Source organism: Mastigoproctus giganteus, chromosome 2, assembly GCF_048544385.1.
Source record: "Mastigoproctus giganteus isolate SK-2022 chromosome 2, ASM4854438v1, whole genome shotgun sequence".
NCBI classification, from domain to species: domain Eukaryota; kingdom Metazoa; phylum Arthropoda; class Arachnida; order Uropygi; family Thelyphonidae; genus Mastigoproctus; species Mastigoproctus giganteus.
Genome location: NC_143576.1, coordinates 51,060,528 through 51,077,897, shown reverse-complemented (window position 1 = coordinate 51,077,897; position 17,370 = coordinate 51,060,528). Strand labels below are relative to the sequence as shown.

Genomic DNA, 17,370 nt, shown 5'->3' with positions numbered 1-17,370 from the left:
GTCTTATCATTTGTTTTTACAAAACCTGCACAAAGGGGATATCATAAAATGCTTGGAGTTTTGCAATTTTTTGTGGATTTACAATGTCATCTTTACATGGCAGGCCTCCGTAGCCGAGTGGGCAGGAGCTGGAGTGCAGTAGCACACGCTCCTTGAGTAGACCGGGGTTCAAGCCCCTGACTGCTGAATACGGTCGATCTGCCAACCCGCACTGGACCAGCGTGGCAGATTATGGTCCATTTCCCTCAACATGAATTGTTGAGGAGGCTTCCATCCTGCAGTGGGTTGATAATGGCTGCAATTTACTTTACTTTTACTTTACATGGCTTCATATCATATAAATGCTTGGAGTTTTGCAATTTTTTGTTTATCCTGTGGATTTAAAATGTCATCTTTACATGGCTTCATAGACAATTCCTGCTGCTGGGCTCCTATCCATCAAAATCCATAGTGTTGTAGAAAGTAACCATCAGGTAAGATGTTTGGTCAACGTTAGGTATGGTATATGGGGAGATTGTTGCTGTGTTCAGATTTAATGACACACAGGCTGCTAGGGCCATATTGTCTTTCTAATGGTTAATAGGAAATGCTAACATTACTGCAATACCTGTTATATTTTATGGTATATATGTACATATGGTATATATTTAGGAAGGTAAACAGTTATTTATTATTAGGGTCATCTTCAAGAATCTGCAATAATGTTAGTAATGACTATACATTAGCACATGATTTAAAGCTGAGCAGATATTGAGAAGGTGAGGATAGTCCACCATAAGTCCGTCATAAGTTAAGGGATAAGTTCATAGCATAAAGCTCAGCAGTGAAGATACTGTATTCTACTGGTAATGAGGCAGAAGTGATCAATAACTGGAAGATTGCCACTTACTTGGGTCTCAGTTTTTGATCCAGCTGTGTAGATTCCTCTCTTTCTCATTCACAGTCCTGTGAATGAGAAAGAATAAACTGCATGTAACTGTGTGATATTGAAGGGAAATAAGGCATTCTTTCCCCAGCTGTTGAAAATAGTCATCATATATTGCACAGATTTGTGCAGGGTGGATCTGGTGGTGTCATATCCTGAAATGTATTATCGATTTCTGTATTCCACGATTGAGTTCAGTTCCTTAAATTTAAGTGGAGCAGGTTGGTTTTCATTTGGTTTACTATTATAAAATTACTCCCATTCAGTTTTGTATAGACATCTTCAAATAGGGTGAGAGGGAAGACTGTAAAATTTTGCACCATACAGCAGAAGTAATGTTTTTCTGTGAAGATGTAAGGGAGGTTTATGGGCTTCGATATAAAGACTCTGAACTGGGGAGGTTCTGAAAACCCCTAGAGCAGCTCTCAGAGCACTGTGCTGGATGGTGTTTAATCGCTCTATTTACTTTTACTTTTTAATTTACTTTTTGTTGCAGAGTCACACACAATAGAACCATAATCCAAGCGAGACCTGATAAGAGCTCTATAAAGATGGATAAGGGTACATTGATAAGTGCCCCATGACAAGGATGACACACACTGGAGGATATTCAACTTCTTCAAACAGATAGTTCGAAGATAGGCCACATGTGCTTGAAAGTTCAGTTTTCTATCTAGTATCAGGCCAAGAAATTCAACAGTATGAGCAGGAGGAATTGGCACATTATCTTTCGCTCTGGATCAGGATGAAGTGATTGAAATTTGCAGATGTGAGTAGTAGTGGATTTCCATTCAGCGAGATCGTATCCATTGCATAAGGTCCAATTGTATCCACTGCATAACATTAGAGCAATTTGTAGCTGACTTTCGATAGTATTTATACTTTGAGATTGGCAGGATATGGTGAGGTCGTCAGCATACATGTATACTTCAATCGTTTTTGGAAGATCTTCGAATATATCGTTGACCCTAATCGCAAATAGAGTTGGACTCAATATGGAACCCTGTGGGGCACCCTTTTCTTGAATGAGATGCTGACAGCAAATTTTGATATTGGACTTGAAATGTGCATAATTTTAAAAAGTTTTGAATTATTAAAGGGAGGTAGCATCTCAGTCCTAACTGATACATCTTTAATGATACCATGATGCCATGTGGTGTCAAATGCTTTATGAATACCCTAGTTTACCATCACTAGATCTTGTCTCCTGAGGAAGGCATTATGAATGTTGAATTCAATTTATACAATTAAATCGAGAGTGGACCTGTTTTTGGTGATCAGAAAGTAGATTTTCGGAGTCTAGAATCCAGTTGAGCCTCTTATGCACCTTTCAAATATTTTGCCCAAACAGCTTGTCAATGATATTGGTCTATAATTCTGAATTTGAGATGGATCTTTGGCGGGTTTTGGTTTATATTTTCTGAAACGATCTGGTTGTAAAAGAGCAATAATATGCATAGATCAACTTCACATAGATGCTTCAGCATACTGTAGTGAATTCCATCTGGTCCGGCTGCACTAGATGGAGATTTGCTCAGGGATTCTTTCAGCTCAGTGAAACTAAAGGGCTAGTTATACGGAAGTGAGTGACTAATTGAAAAATTCAATTTAATACATTCTTCATTAGTTTTAAAGCGTGGAAGGAGGTCACATAAGAGGCGGAAATATTATAGAAAGATTCTGCTAAAGCATTTGCAATATCAGTAGGAGAGGATAAGTCCTGCCCATTCCATTGTATTATTGGAAGCTGCAATGGTAGAAATTTCCCATTGAGTGCTTATATTTTTGTTAAGTTCAAGGCATAGTTAATCCAGGCATCACATTTTGTTTTTTTTTCTAATTTGTCTTGCTCTGGCTCTGAGTTTTTGAAAACAATTAGGTTGGTGGTAGTTGGTAATTTTTGAAATTGGTTCCAAGCACGGGTTTTTCCTCTTTTAACTTTGGAGCAATCTTCATTCCACCATTGGTTTTGGTGTACCCATTTGTGCTGGTCGGATTTTGGAATGGAAATTTCGGCTGCCAACAATATATGGCTGGTAACATGTTTGGTTAAGTCATCAATATGCTGTTGCTGTACATACCGTTTGTTGAGTAGGACACAAGTAGAATAGTTTTTACAGTCTGCTTTGTGGAAATTCCAAGAAGTACGGGCTTTAGGGAATGACACAACCTGTGTTTGAATCGAACTTATTATAGGAAAATGGTCACTGTGGAATGGATCATTCAGCACCAACCATTCCATGCTTGGAAAAAGAGAAAAGAGAGATTGAACAGATGGATAAGTCTATGGCAGATGTTGTACCTGTAGGTAGTTGAACATGAGTTGGAGAGCCAGTGTTTAATACAGTCAGATTATGATTATCTAGGAATGTTTCAATTAATTGGCTTCTCCTATCCATTGTGGAAGATCCCCACAATGGATGGTGACCATTGAAATCGCTGAGTAAACACAGGAGGTGGCAGTTGTGTTAAAAGGTTGTCAAGACCAGTCTGGGAACAAGGATAATTAGGTGGTACATAAACAGATGCAAGGGTTAATGATATTCCCTTTGCCATCTGAACTGCTACAACTTCTAAGGAGGTTTCTAGTTGGAGATGTCTTGATGGTATGGTAGTTTTGACAAGAATATCTAGCCCTCCACAAGGAGAAGAGTCAGAATCCCTGTCTCGCCTAAACATAGTATAGTTTTTGAATTTCAGTGTAACTTTTAGTGATAAAAATGTTTCCTGTAAGCATATGCCTACTGCATTAGTTTGTATGAGTAAATCATTCAGGTAATCTATATTACTGCATATAGATTGAAGAAGATTGATCTGTTTTTTTTTGAGGTTTCTGTCTGCTTTGTTTTGATTTTTCATTTCTGGTTGTTGTTGTTGATATGGAGGTTTGATGGCGCATAGGCTACTTTGGCCATAATGCGCCTATTCATTTATTATAAAAAGAGATGAAAAAGTTTCATAAATTCAGAATTGATTAAAAAGTCCTGTTTGCTTTATAAAGTTGAAAAATTCGGAAATATCTGCATCATCTCCAATGAGATTCTCTAAAGTTATTGGTCTACGAAGATTAACCAGTGATAGCAGGGTTGAAGTTCTGTCTTGTTCATAGTAAGGGCAGTCAATGAGAATGTGTTTAATACTCAGATTTATATTACAAAGTGGACCCTGTGGCGGGACATTCCCTGTGAGTAAATAAATGTGGATCAGATAAGTATGGCCTATTCTTACCCTTGAAAGGACTACCTCTTCTCGTCTTGATGTGCGGACACTGGAGCGCCAAATTTTTGGATCATGTTTAAATTGAAAGAGTTTATTATTAATTTGAGAGTGCCATATTGCTGTCCATTTTGACAGGCATGCAGCCTGAATGATTAATGCATAATCTGATGGCGGAACAGGGATATCAGTTAAGTCGAAGCTAGTTGGATTTTTTGCGGCTTTATCAGCCAGTTCGTTGCCCAAAATGCCAGAATGAGCTGGAATCCAGCAGAAGGTGACCAGTTGATTGCGTTCTTCAATTTGTAGTAATATGCTTTTTATTTCATCTAGAACAGGGTGTACTTTATCTAAGGGGTTACATAAAGCCAAAATTGAGCTGAGGGAATCAGTGTAAATAACAGATTTTAAAGCACAGTCAGAAGAGAGATTCTGTAAAGCTAGTTTGATTGCATATAATTCAGCTGAGAAGATACTGAATTCAGATGGCAAGGATGCTGAAATAACGGTATTTGGAAACACTGCAGCCGCTCCGACGTTTGAATTAGATTTAGAGCCGTCTGTATAAATTGGAAAAAAGTCAAAGTATCTTTGAGTGTGAGCTTCGTGAAGTTGTTTGATATTTGATGTTTGTAAAATGTTCTTTCCCCATTGAGAGAGGTAAGTGTCACAGGTCGGTATAGGAGGTGGAACCCATGGTGGTTGAATACGAGTTGTTGTCTGTTGTACGGAAAGGATGGAAACATTCCAAATTTGCATCAGTTCAAGAAGGCGAAGTCCAGCTGGCTTTACTATGCTTGGTTTATTTCTGAAAAGGTTTTCTAATGGTGGATTGAACAGGTATGACTGAGTCGGATACATGGCACAGCTTTGTATCTTGACAGCATACTTCAATAACAGTGTCTTCCTACGTAAAGTTAGTGGGGGTTCATGGGCATCAATGTAGAGACTATGTGCTGGTGATGTTCTGAAAGCACCGAGTGAAAGTCTCAAGGCACTGTGTTGAATTGGATCAAGCCAGCGTAATGCACTCAATCTGGCTGAATCATAGATGGGAGCTCCGTAATCAAGACGGGATCTGATTAATGCCCGATATAGCCGAAGCAGAGATGTACGATCTGCGCCCCATGTTTGGGAGGATAAAGCTCTGAGTATATTTAACTTTTTTAGACAGAAAGTACGTACATTTTTTATGTGGTCTATAAAATTTAACTTATTATCAAATGTTAATCCTAGAAATCTGATGCTATTAGTGACCGGGATGGAGACATTATAAATTTGAAGTTCAGGATCCGGATGAAGTTTGCGCTGTCTACAAAAATGGATGGCAACTGTTTTCTGCTGCGAGAGTCGATAGCCATTGAGGCTGGCCCACTGTTGTATTTTATTAAGTGATATCTGTAGCTGTCGTTCAATACACCTCATGTTTTGGGAATGGCAGGAGATGAAAAGATCATCTGCATAGAGGTAGGTCTCAACTGTATTTGGAAGCTGATTGGTGATGGAATCTATTCTAAGAGCAAACAAAGTGGCACTCAGTACTGATCCCTGTGGTACTCCTTCTTCCTGTATAAATGTTTTAGAGAGGGCATGATGGTACTGAACTTGAAACGATCTAGTACGTAGGAAGTTCTGGACAAATATAGGAAGGTTGCCTCGCAGACCAAGAGAGTAAAGATCACTGAGTATGCCATGCCGCCAGGTAGTGTCAAAAGCCTTCTCGATATCTATTGAAACCATTACAAGATGTTCACGTTTAACAAAGGCATTTCGAATGGCGAATTCAGCCTTGACCATAAGATCTAAGCATGACCTATTTTTACGAAAGCCATATTGGCTATGGCTCATTAGATGTTGTGACTCAATGATCCATACAAGTCTTCTGTGGACAATTTTTTCAAGGATTTTGCTCAGACAGCTTGAGAGAGAGATCGGTCTATAGCTATAGGGGTTAGTTGGATCTTTTCCAGGTTTTAGGAATGCCAAAACAGTAGAGTGATGCCAAGAAGTTGGAAAAACATTTTCTAAAAAATATGATTGTAAAAAATCAGAAGCAGGCTTAAAGCTTTGTCATCGAGATGTTGAAGCATGACATAATAAATCCCATCTGGCCCGGCAGCACCATTTTGGGCTGTTCTAATGGCATGCAGAAGTTCAGAGTGTTGCAGAGGTTTGTTATATGGAAGAGTACGTGCGGTTTGAAATTTTATGGCATGCTTTTCTCTAGTTTTTTTAATTCGTTGGAATGACGAAGAATATGCTGATGCCGCTGATATTTCAGCAAAAGTATTGCCCAAAGCATTAGCAATATATAAGGAACTAGATAGATCTTGCCCTTTCCAGGAGAGGATTGGAGAAGGTATAGTAGGAAACTTACCAGATAACTGCCTAATTTCTTTCCATATAGTTTTCGGATCAGTGTTTCTGTTAAAGGTCGATGCAAAACGGGTCCAGGATTCTTTCTTGGCTTGCCTTTGTACAAATCGTGCTTTTGCTCTTAGCTTCTTATAATTAATGAGATTGTTTGTGGTTGGACATTGCCGAAATAAATTCCAGGCTTTGATTTTTGCTTTCTTTGCTTTTGTGCATTCGTCATTCCACCAGTAATTATAATGCTTGCGACCAGGGGGATTTGATAGTGGTATTGTGTCCTTGGCCACTTTTAGGAGATGTGATGTGATGTAATCTGTTACATTGTCAATATTCTGGAGCTGGATTTTTTCCTCGTCAAGAGAGATTGATGATCGAAATTTTGTCCAGTTTGCACGAACAAATTTCCATTCCTGCGGAGTTTGTTTGGAGGAGACTGTGATATTAAAAAATTGCATATGATTGGAAGGTGGTCACTGCCCATAGGATCATTAAAAACATACCACTCTATGGTTGGGAGGAGTATTGGAGAACAAATTGAGAGATCAATTGCTGAGGTGTGTCCAGTTGGGAGTTGTATGTGAGTGTGCGCACCAGTATTGAGTAAGGTGAGGTTTTGTGACTCTAGAAAGCTTTCAACGAGTCGACCACGTGTGTCTAGTTTAGGACCACCCCATAAGGGGTGGTGCCCATTAAAATCCCCTAATATACAGAGAGTATGGTTTGGTGGTAGGTATATTGAGACCAGTGTTATTGAAATATGGAGAGTTATATGAACAGCAACAGCTTCTATGTCAGTTTGAAGTGGAATATGTTTAGTTCGGATCTTTGAATTTATTAAGATTGCTACACCACCGTGGGCAGCATTTGCTGTATTACGATCTCTTCGATAAAGACAATAGTTTTTTATTGAAGGAGAAATTTGCGAGGTTAGGTAGGTTTCCTGAAGACAAAGGGCAACTGGAGAATATCAGTTAATTAGATCACAGATATCATCTGTGTTGCAACGAAAGCCTCTGCAATTCCATTGTAAAATAGAAGGCATTATTTGTGTTTAATTGTTGGAGATGTATCTGACTGCTTTTTGAAGGTTACTGGCTTATGACGTTCTAATTTAGATTTATCTTTTTTGGAGAAAACTGGCCGACCTGTGTCCATTTCTTCTTCTGCATGGAGTTCTAGAAGGGGATCTTCCTGTATGGGTGTGCCATCTGTGTCCATGGTTGTATCTTGAAAATTTTTTACTACATTTGTGTTTAAACTATGAGATATGGTATCTATGACTGGAGCAGGAGATGCCACTGGTATTGTCAGAGGAGTATTATTTGCCTGGTCAGAGAACTTGGATTGTTGCTTAGAAAGAACATTTCTAGCTCAGTCAGAAATTGATTTGTTAGTGGGAACTGTTACATCAGTTTGAGTGGAGACTGTCTGAAATTTTTTTACAGCATTGGCATAGGTCATATTTTTGGTTATAGTAGGAGCTACTAATTTTCTCGCTTCTGGGTAACTTACTTTGTTCTCAACCTTGTATTTTACTATTTTTTTCTCCGTTCTCCACTTTTCACATGTCTTTGAATATGCAGGATGGTCACCTTTGCAATTTGGGCAGGTCATTTTTGTAGCTGTACAGTTACTTTGTATGTGATCTGAGGATCCACAATTAGGCCAGACAGGAACTCCTCTGCATACAGTTTGTGAGTGGCCATACATTTGGCATTTGTAACACCTTAAAGGGTTTGGAATGTAAGGTCGGATGCGGTAAAGTAAATAACCTGCTTTTACAGAGGAGGGTAAGTTGGGTGTATTGAAGGTGAGGATAATATTTCTTGTAGGTGTCAGTTGATTATCTTTTTTAGTCATTATTCTTTTTGCTTCAATTACATTCTGTCCCTGCAGTTCTTGGGTTATTTCTTCATCGGTGACATTCAGTAAGTCCCAACTGGATATCACACCCTTTGATGAATTTAGGGTTGTGTGTGGAGATATTTTAACTGGAATTCCAGCAAAGCTTGTGAGTTGTAACAGCTTCTCGGAATGTCTGTGGTTGGTGGTTTCTACTAGTAAGTCTCCTGATTGCAGTCTCTTCACCATCTTGGGAGATCCTGCAATATCCTCCAGATGTTTTTGTATTACAAACGGAGACAATTTATTCATGGGCTGACTAGTAAGGGAGTGGATGATTAAGAACGACGGGCAAAGTTGCTCCATCCGATCAGTCTTTTGTCTCTTTGGATTATCGTTCTCAATATCCTCATGGTCTGTATTATCCATGATTGCTCCTTTTAGCCCTTGGCAAGTGGACTTACTTGCCAAGATTTCCGGCCCCGCCACGGGGAGGCAGGTTGTTATGTTATTTTAGTTTTTAGGGGCATTAGCAACTAAGGCCATATTGCTCCGAGATATGCGGTGGTCATTCCCTGACCTTTCCGCATCCTCCGTATTTGGTGGTGACGGGCTCGAACCCTGGTCTAATCAAGAAGCGTGTGGGGAGGCAGGAGCAGTGCCGCTAGGAGGCCAAGCGGTTAAAGTGTTAGTTGATTAGTGACCTAGAAAAAGAATAAAAAGAAAGGTGGCTTTTCTTTCTCTGTTCTAACTTGTGGCTTTTCAAGTGTAGAACGGTTTTAAAAAAATAAGGCTTTAGATAAACGTATAAACTTAAAAATAACTTTAATCGCCTTTGAAGAGCTCTTTATAATCTCACAGATATCGCTTGGCCTCGAAATACGCTTGGCACCCGGGGCCTTTCATTTCTGGGAAAGGTTGGGCATCCAATATCCATGATATATCATCAGCATGTAATTCTAGTACTGTGTCATCATCCTCTGACTGAACCTCCATTTCCATGTTGCTATAGTGTGGTTTAAATTTCTTCTGGTTTTCAACGCTAAGAGATTTTGCTGTTTTGGGCAATGTTGAGATGGCATCAATTGGGATACCGATTGGCATATTGCTGGTTTCATTGACTGTGCTAATGTGCATCTTATTGCTTGTTTCACTGACTGTGCTAATGTGCATCTTATTGCACGTTAGCACAATTTTGGCCCAGGTGGGAAAGGAAATGTTTGGTTCTATAGAGACATCTGTTTGAGTTGCAGCTGACCGGCTGTTTTTAGTGACCAATGTGTATGATAGGCTAGTTATAGTCAACAGTATTTGCTTCCTTGCTTCAGGGTATATGACTTTATGCTCCACCTTATATTTCTGAATTTTTTTTCCTGTTTTCCAAAGGTCACATGCTTTAGAAGCAAGATGGTTTCCTTTACAGTTTGGACAAGTAAGAGTGGAAGCTGTACAGTCTCCTTGGGAATACCCCTTAGAGCCACAAACAGGACACACACAGTATTGCCTCAGCATGCAATCTGAGAATGGCCATACTTCTGGCACTTAAAGAAGCGAATGGGATTTGGGATGTAGGGTCGAATCTTGCAGTTTAAATAACCTGCTTTAACAGAAGATGGAAGAGTCGGAGTACTAAATGTCAATATGGACCTGGTTGGTAGTACGTTGCCATCTTTTTTGGTCATTATTCTCCATGCATGAGTCACTTTTTGTTCCCTAAGTTCTTGTATTATCTCTTCTTCAGATACGGATAGTAAGTCCCATTCGCTGATAACGCCTTTTGAGGTGCTTGGAGTGTTATGGGGCATAACTGACACTGGAATAGTGTTAAATGATATTAATTTTAACAGCTTCTCTAAATGAGTTGTCTTAGAAGAGTGAATTAGAAGGTATCCAGATTGGAGACGGTTAACCATTTTAGGAAATCTACAAACCGCTTTTAAACATTTTTGAATTAGAAAAGGCGATAGTTTGCCAACACGTTGCATGGATAATGAGTGCATTATAAGAAATGCTGGCACGTCTTTATTCTGATTTTCCGCCCATAGTCGCTTTGGATGATTGGAGTCATGGTCGATGTCAGGAATTTCTGATCTTGAGCTCGAGGGCTCTAAAGGTGGATAATTACTTATATCCATGGTAACTCCTTTTGGCCCTGGGCGTTTGTTTTTACCACCCATGTTACTGGCTCCACTGTGAGGAGGCAGGAGCAGTGCCTGGTATGACCAAGCGTAAAGTAATAGGTGTTAGTAATAGAACTATCAGTAAAAGAAAGGTGGCTTTCCTTTCTTGCCCTATACAAGTACCTTCGTAACAAGAGCTGTGATTAAATAAATATACTGCTTAACGAGAGGAACGTAAAAACACTATAGATCACTTTTAGGAAATCGCACTTAAAGCACAGAAAAATTACTTATTCTAAATCGCTTGGCACCCAGAGCCCATGGGGAGATGAAGTTGTTGGCATAGTTTTTATTGGTGACACACAGCTGGGTGTGAAATATTATGAATTACTTCACATTAATACATTTAATTGGTTAAAATTTTCTGCAAACATCGAAGCATGACAAAATCTTTGGTTCCAGACACAATGGCACATCATGATTCAGTGGGTAGATTCAGTAGATATGATGCATATTTAAGGGTTGGATATTAAGTAGATTCAGTGAGTATGATGTAAGAGTTGGATATCAAGGGTAAGAGTATCAAATCCACGTGTTACAAGTTACAACTCCCCTGAACGAGAAGTTTTTTAGCCATATTTAGCCGCTTATTGAATATTTTTTACATCAAATTATTTTTTGTAAGTAGCTTATAGACCTAGTAAGGATCGTTAATTTATTCTGAATCGAGACAGCGAGATTTGAAAGTTAATTAATACTTAAGTGTCCATAGATTACCGTTCGTAAATTCCCGCCTTTGTCTTTGTCATACGATCGTTATATATCGAACCTAGATAGCATTAGCATAGTATAGGTTATAATATTTTCAGCGATCGGTAAAATCTATTAAACTTGAACTTCGTTGGCATTTAAATTGCACTTTTAACTAAATACATATACCGACTTAGATTACACACGTAACATAATTAATTAATACATAACTGATAAGGAAGTTATATAAAGGGAACTCGGAGACAGTTAATACTTGACACTAAAAATATATATATATATACCATTATAACTGTGATGGAAGATAAGTTAGGGTTATAAACTGAAATTGAAATTTTATTTAAATTAAAAGTAATCATGACTCAGACCAGAGCAGCAAAACAAAAAACTCAAGCTAATGGAAGTGATGTGGCTCAGAGGAGAACTGAGGGGGGCAGTTGCCTTCTGAATCACAGCCTTCTAAAATGCACAGCTTGCATGATGTTTGTGGAGCAATCAGGTACGGGACATGAAATTGCCATGAGGGGATGTCTTTGTGTGTGTGCGCGATGCAACGAGTGTATCGAAATCAGGCAACAACTCAGCGTTCTTATGGGCCTATATGAGAGCTTGAAGGACAGGGTGGATACCCTCGAAGGAACTAAATTGAGGGGCCCATCAAGCTCTCAGCTGCCCACATCAACGCCAGAGCTTGCACTTGGTCATCGTGAAACACAGCGGCAACCCCCAAGGCAGAATGCGCTGGTCCCAAAGGAACTAGTAGTTGTTGGTGACTCTATTGTCAGGGAAACGGGGAACAAGCTTTGTAAAAAGGATAGGTGGAACAGGACCAGAGTATGTCTGCCAGGGGCAAAGGATGATGACGTTGTAGAGCAGATATCATCTTTTAAGGGCACAAAAGGTGATATAGTTGTACACGTTGGCACTAATGATATCAAGAGTAGGAGACCGGCAGAATTGCTTAACAAGTACAGGTCACTGTTGAAAAAAAGCCGTGAAATAGAGTTGAATTTGAAAGTGTCTGCAATTCTGCCCAGACACGATAGGAGGGAGTATATGATGAGAGCCTTGTCGATCAATTTGGCCCTGGAAAGATTGTGCAAGGCTCAAGGGGTAGAATTTTTTTCAGCCTGGACTGTACTTGTACAGGGATGGGATACACTTAAATAGAAAGGGTGCAAGAATATTTGCTGATGCTATCGAGGCAGTGTTAGGTGGGTCGGAAAACTGCTAGCTTGGGGGGATACAAAGACGAATAGATTAATAGTAGCCACTGGCAGAGGTGAAAGAGATTCTTGCACTACTTCTATTGGAATGAGCAGAAGCCTGAAAAACAATATTCAGGATATTTCAGAGACTGCTGGGAGTCATTGCGGTACAAGTAAACACATGGGTTGTGTTAGGGTAGCTAAGAATAAAAATAGGTGCATGTATACTTGCGTGTACACCAATGCTAGGAGTTTAGTAAATAAATTTGATGAATTTGAGGTATTGCTCAAAACATCAAAGGCAGATATTGTTGGGATATCAGAGACTTGGTGTCACACAGATATAAGGAATGCAGAACTAGAATTTGGGGAGTACAATGTCTACAGAAAGGATAGACAGGATAGGAAGGGAGGAGGGGTTATGCTATTAGTTAAGAAATACATAAAATCCAAGGAAGTGAAGCCAGTGGACAGCGCTGGACAGTGCAGTGTCGAGTCAGTTTGGTGTGACATAAGCATTGGGAGATCAAAATTGAGAGTAGTAGTGTGCTATAGGCCTAATGACTCTGATGAGTATAATAAGAAACTGTACAGGGAAATAGAGTGGGCCAGTAAATCAGAGAGTCTTATAATGGGAGATTTTAATTTCCCCGATATTGACTGGAGTTTGGGGGCTGGTCACTCACACACTAGCAAGGCTTTTGTGGATTTATTGGATTATTGTTTTCTACATCAGCATGTTCGGGAGGCAACTAGAGGTAGGAATACTCTTGATTTGATTATCAGCAGTGATTCTTCATGCATTAAGAATCTGCAGATAAATGAACCACTAGGTGGCAGTGATCACAGTGTGCTGAAGTGGGATTTACTCAAAGAGGTAACTACCATTAGGGGTAAAGGGAAGGGTTATAGTTTTCGTAAAGGCGACTACGATGGACTGAGACAGTATTTAAATTCTATACAGTGGGACCAACTGATGATGTTACCAACAGCAAATGCAAAATGGAAAGCATTCAAAGAACTTATCTTGGAAGCTACTAGGCTTTACATACCAACTACGAAATATTGTTCAAGGTTTAGGCCTAAATGGATGTCAGATGAACTGATGAGGCATATGGCAGAGAAGAAACATGCATGGGATACATACAAATTAACACATGACACAGAAGCCTATGATAGATACAAGTTGATCTGTAACCAAGTTACAAAGGAGGTTAGGCAGGCGAAGGCAGAGTACGAGAAATCTTTGGCAAGGGATGCAAAGGAAAACAGCAAAGAGTTCTTTAATTATGTAAACTCTAGAAGGAAGGAGATGAATCAGATTGGTCCACTTGATATCGATGGGTCAACTGTTGATGATCCTGCTCAGGTAGCTAACAAACTAAATGAATATTTTGCATCGACATTCACACGAGGAGTTATTTAGCGAGGGGAAAGCCAGAGGTGTATTCAACTCCAGCAGTAAGCTAGAGAATCTTGTAATAACTGAGAGTAAAGTGGAGGAGAAACTGTTGAAGATAAATACAAGAAAGGCACCCGGGGTGGATGGGATCTATCCAGTTATATTAAAGGAGGCAGCAGAGGAAGTAAGCAAACCCTTAGCCATAATTATGAGTGCTTCCTTGGACTCAGGTGAGGTACCCGCAGACTGGAGATGTCCAAATGTGACCCCAATTCACAAAGGAGGATCAAAGGCTGACACAAGCAATTATAGACCTGTGAGTTTAACTTCTATTCCAGGAAAATTAATGGAGGCACTAGTTAAAGAAGCACTGCAGGATCATTTAGACAAGACTTCAGTTATAGCTCCGACATAGCATGGTTTTTTTAAGGGGAAGTCTTGCCTGACCAATTAGATTGGATACTATGATGCAGTCACAAAGGAACTGGATGCAGGGAATAACTTTGATATTATATACTTGGATCTTAGAAAGGCTTTTGATACTGTTGCACATGGAAGACTTCTGCACAAATTGGAGCAGTGTGACACTTGAGGCAAATTCCTGCTGTGGATAAAGGGGTGGCTGAGGGGGAGAAGACAGAGAGTGGTAATCAATGGACACTGCTCATCGTGGACTAATGTTATTAGTGGAGTCCCTCAGGGCTCAGTGTTGGGTCCATTATTGTTTTCTGTATTCATAAATGATATTGATGATGGTATATCAAGCTCAATGTCGAAGTTTGCAGACGATACAAAGGTAGGCAGGGTTGTCAAGGACACTACTGACACTATGTTGCTGCAACAGGATCTGGAAAGGTTGAGCAGATGGGCTGAGAGGTGGCAAATGAAGTTTAACATTGACAAATGTAAAGTACTACACATGGGAAACGGCAACCCCAGAGCAACATATCAACTCTGTAGTACTACACTGACAGTGGTAGAGAATGAAAGGGACCTGGGGGTGGTTGTGCAGGCAGACATGAAGTTCTCTGAGCAGTGCAGATGGGCTGCAAGAGTAGCTCATGGTGTATTGTCCATGATATATAGGAATTTTTCTAGCAGGGATAAGGAGGTGATTATTCCCTTGTATAAGGCAATGGTCAGGCCACACCTAGAGTACTGTATACAGGTCTGGAGGCCTCATTTCAAGAAGGATGTAGAGCTGCTGGAACGAGTACAGAGAAGGGCAACAAGATTAATGAATGGAACAAAGGGGTGCTCTTATGAAGAAAGGCTTAAGTTTTGCAAATTACAGTGTCTGGAGACTAGGCACCAGCGAGGTGATCTGATAGAGGTGTATAAAGCATTGAATGGTTTGAGCATGCTCAATGCTCATGGGATTCTTTCTCTCGCTCAGAATAATCACCTGAGAGGGCATAAATTCAAATTGAGGAAAGTCAGATGTAGGATAGACGTGCGGAAATTTGCCTTTAGCAGCAAGCGGTTGGTTGGTGGAACAGAATTCCATCCCTTGTCGTGGAAGTTGATAGCCTAGATAAGTTTAAGGCTCAGCTGGAGAGGTATTTTGAACGAACAGAGGGGTGAAGTGGAAGTGGTTTTATTTTTATTTTTTTTTTGGCTAATGCTGCATAAGCTTGCTTTCTTGCATCAAATGCCTCTACTAATGCTAATGCTAATATTCAGTAGATTCAGTGGGTTGATGCATATTTAAGGGTTGGATAGGATATGGTGGTAATGTGTCTTGGCCACCAAGTTCTCTTGATGTCCCTTCTTTAGACTTTCTTTTCAGTTTCATTAAAGAAAAAGTGTAGGAAACTACTGGCAAATTCAGACGACCTCAAAAGGAGAACATAATGCACATGCTAAAATTCGTGAAACTGCTGCTTTCCATCTAATTGTTTTTTTTTTTTTTTTAAAGGTAATTCTTTTGAATGTTATTTATTTTGCCATTATTTGGAAGAAGAGATGTAACATGTAAATGCTGGTGTACAGCTAGCTGTTTGCAGGACTGGCCCCAAAATTTGTGGAACCCCAGTTCAAGAATTACTTGTGGGGCCCTGTGGTCCTGTGCAAAAATAAATATGGGGTATTTTTGTAATAGTGATTTTTTAAAATTTTACAGTATTCAAATTTCAAATTTTACAGCTCTTGAAATGACGATAATGTGGGTAACTAGATATTAAGACAGCAGAGTCTCATTGACAGAAATGCAGAAAAGACATGGATGATATTATTATTTAGACCATATGCATGTGGGGCCCTGTTTGACATGCTTGTGGCCAGCCCTGGCTCTTCGACACAGTGCTAAGTACATCTATCGAAAAGGAAACATTATATATATATTGTGTTTGTTTGCTTTTTATTTGGAATAAAATTGATTTATGTTCATTTCACAAGTACACTAAAGATGTTTATAGACTAACACGATGGGAGAAACTTTCTTGTTGAGGAAAAAAGCAGTTAATTAAGCAAAATTTAAATTTTAAAATCCATATTCTAAACAGCAATACTTAATAAAATTTTAACATCATATTTAAAAATATCAGCCCAAATATGAAAAAATTAGTCCCCACAACAAACAGCTTAAACCTAAAAACAAGAGAGTAAATCTGCATTTTAATTGACACATCTTGTTGTGTGTGTAATGTATTAGATTGTACTTATAGCCAATTGATGAGCATGTAAAGCTCACAACAGAACTTTTGTGGTCAGAAGTACAAAGCCAGCAATTATTCAGTGAACATGAACAACCAGATGTATTTGTATTATAGCATGGTTACTGAGTTAAAGCCCTGGGTTTAATGATAAAAATATGTTAGCCAAATTGAAAAGAAAAAAAAAAAAAAAAACTTACCTCAAGCTTTCTTAAAAAAGCACGTATCTTGCTCAATGTTATATACTCAGCAAGTTTTCCACATTCTTTTGCTTGTTCAGGTAGTAAAAAACCAACAAAATCATTAACAAGAGGTGGATGATCTTCGAGGATTGCTTTGATATCTTCATACAGCTGGGGGGGGGGGGGGGGGTGGAGAATTAATTCCGATCATTCTTTTATTAAAAATTAATTTAGCGCACAATACATACATAATAATACCAGCAGCAGCTAATGTACACTTTTAAAAATATACTGGTTACTTCCTAGAATTATTATAACATATTTAGAAGCCAATTAAAAAAACCACACTTGCATTGAGCATATTTTTTAAAGAAAACTATCAACTGTACAATGACAAACAAAGCTATATTCTCTGAAAGTCAAAATGCTATCATTTATCTTTCCAACTTTAAACGTGAAGAGTGATTGAAAATGCACGTAATCTAAACTGTAAGTGTTAATTCATCATCCACAACATAACATTTTAATTGCTACAGTAGCTGAATTGGCCATCCAAGTGCTGTTTATATATATGTTATATATAAGTTTAGTTGTTGTTATTTGGTTTTTAGGAGCATTAGCAACTAAGGCCATATTGCTCCAGGGATATGCGGTAGTCATTCCCTGACCTTTCCGCATCC

General features: G+C 39.1%; 1 protein-coding gene across 1 annotated transcript in view; it reads right to left on the bottom strand.

Annotated features, from left to right (window-relative positions):
- Window positions 1-17,370, bottom strand: part of mute (gon-4 like protein muscle wasted) — a 1,102,179-nt gene that overhangs the window by 330,417 nt on the left and 754,392 nt on the right. Inside the window, exon 20 of the mRNA XM_090389940.1 lies at window positions 16,709-16,861. Coding sequence (XP_090246066.1) covers window positions 16,709-16,861 — 153 coding nt within the window. The remainder of the gene's footprint in view (window positions 1-16,708; window positions 16,862-17,370) is intronic.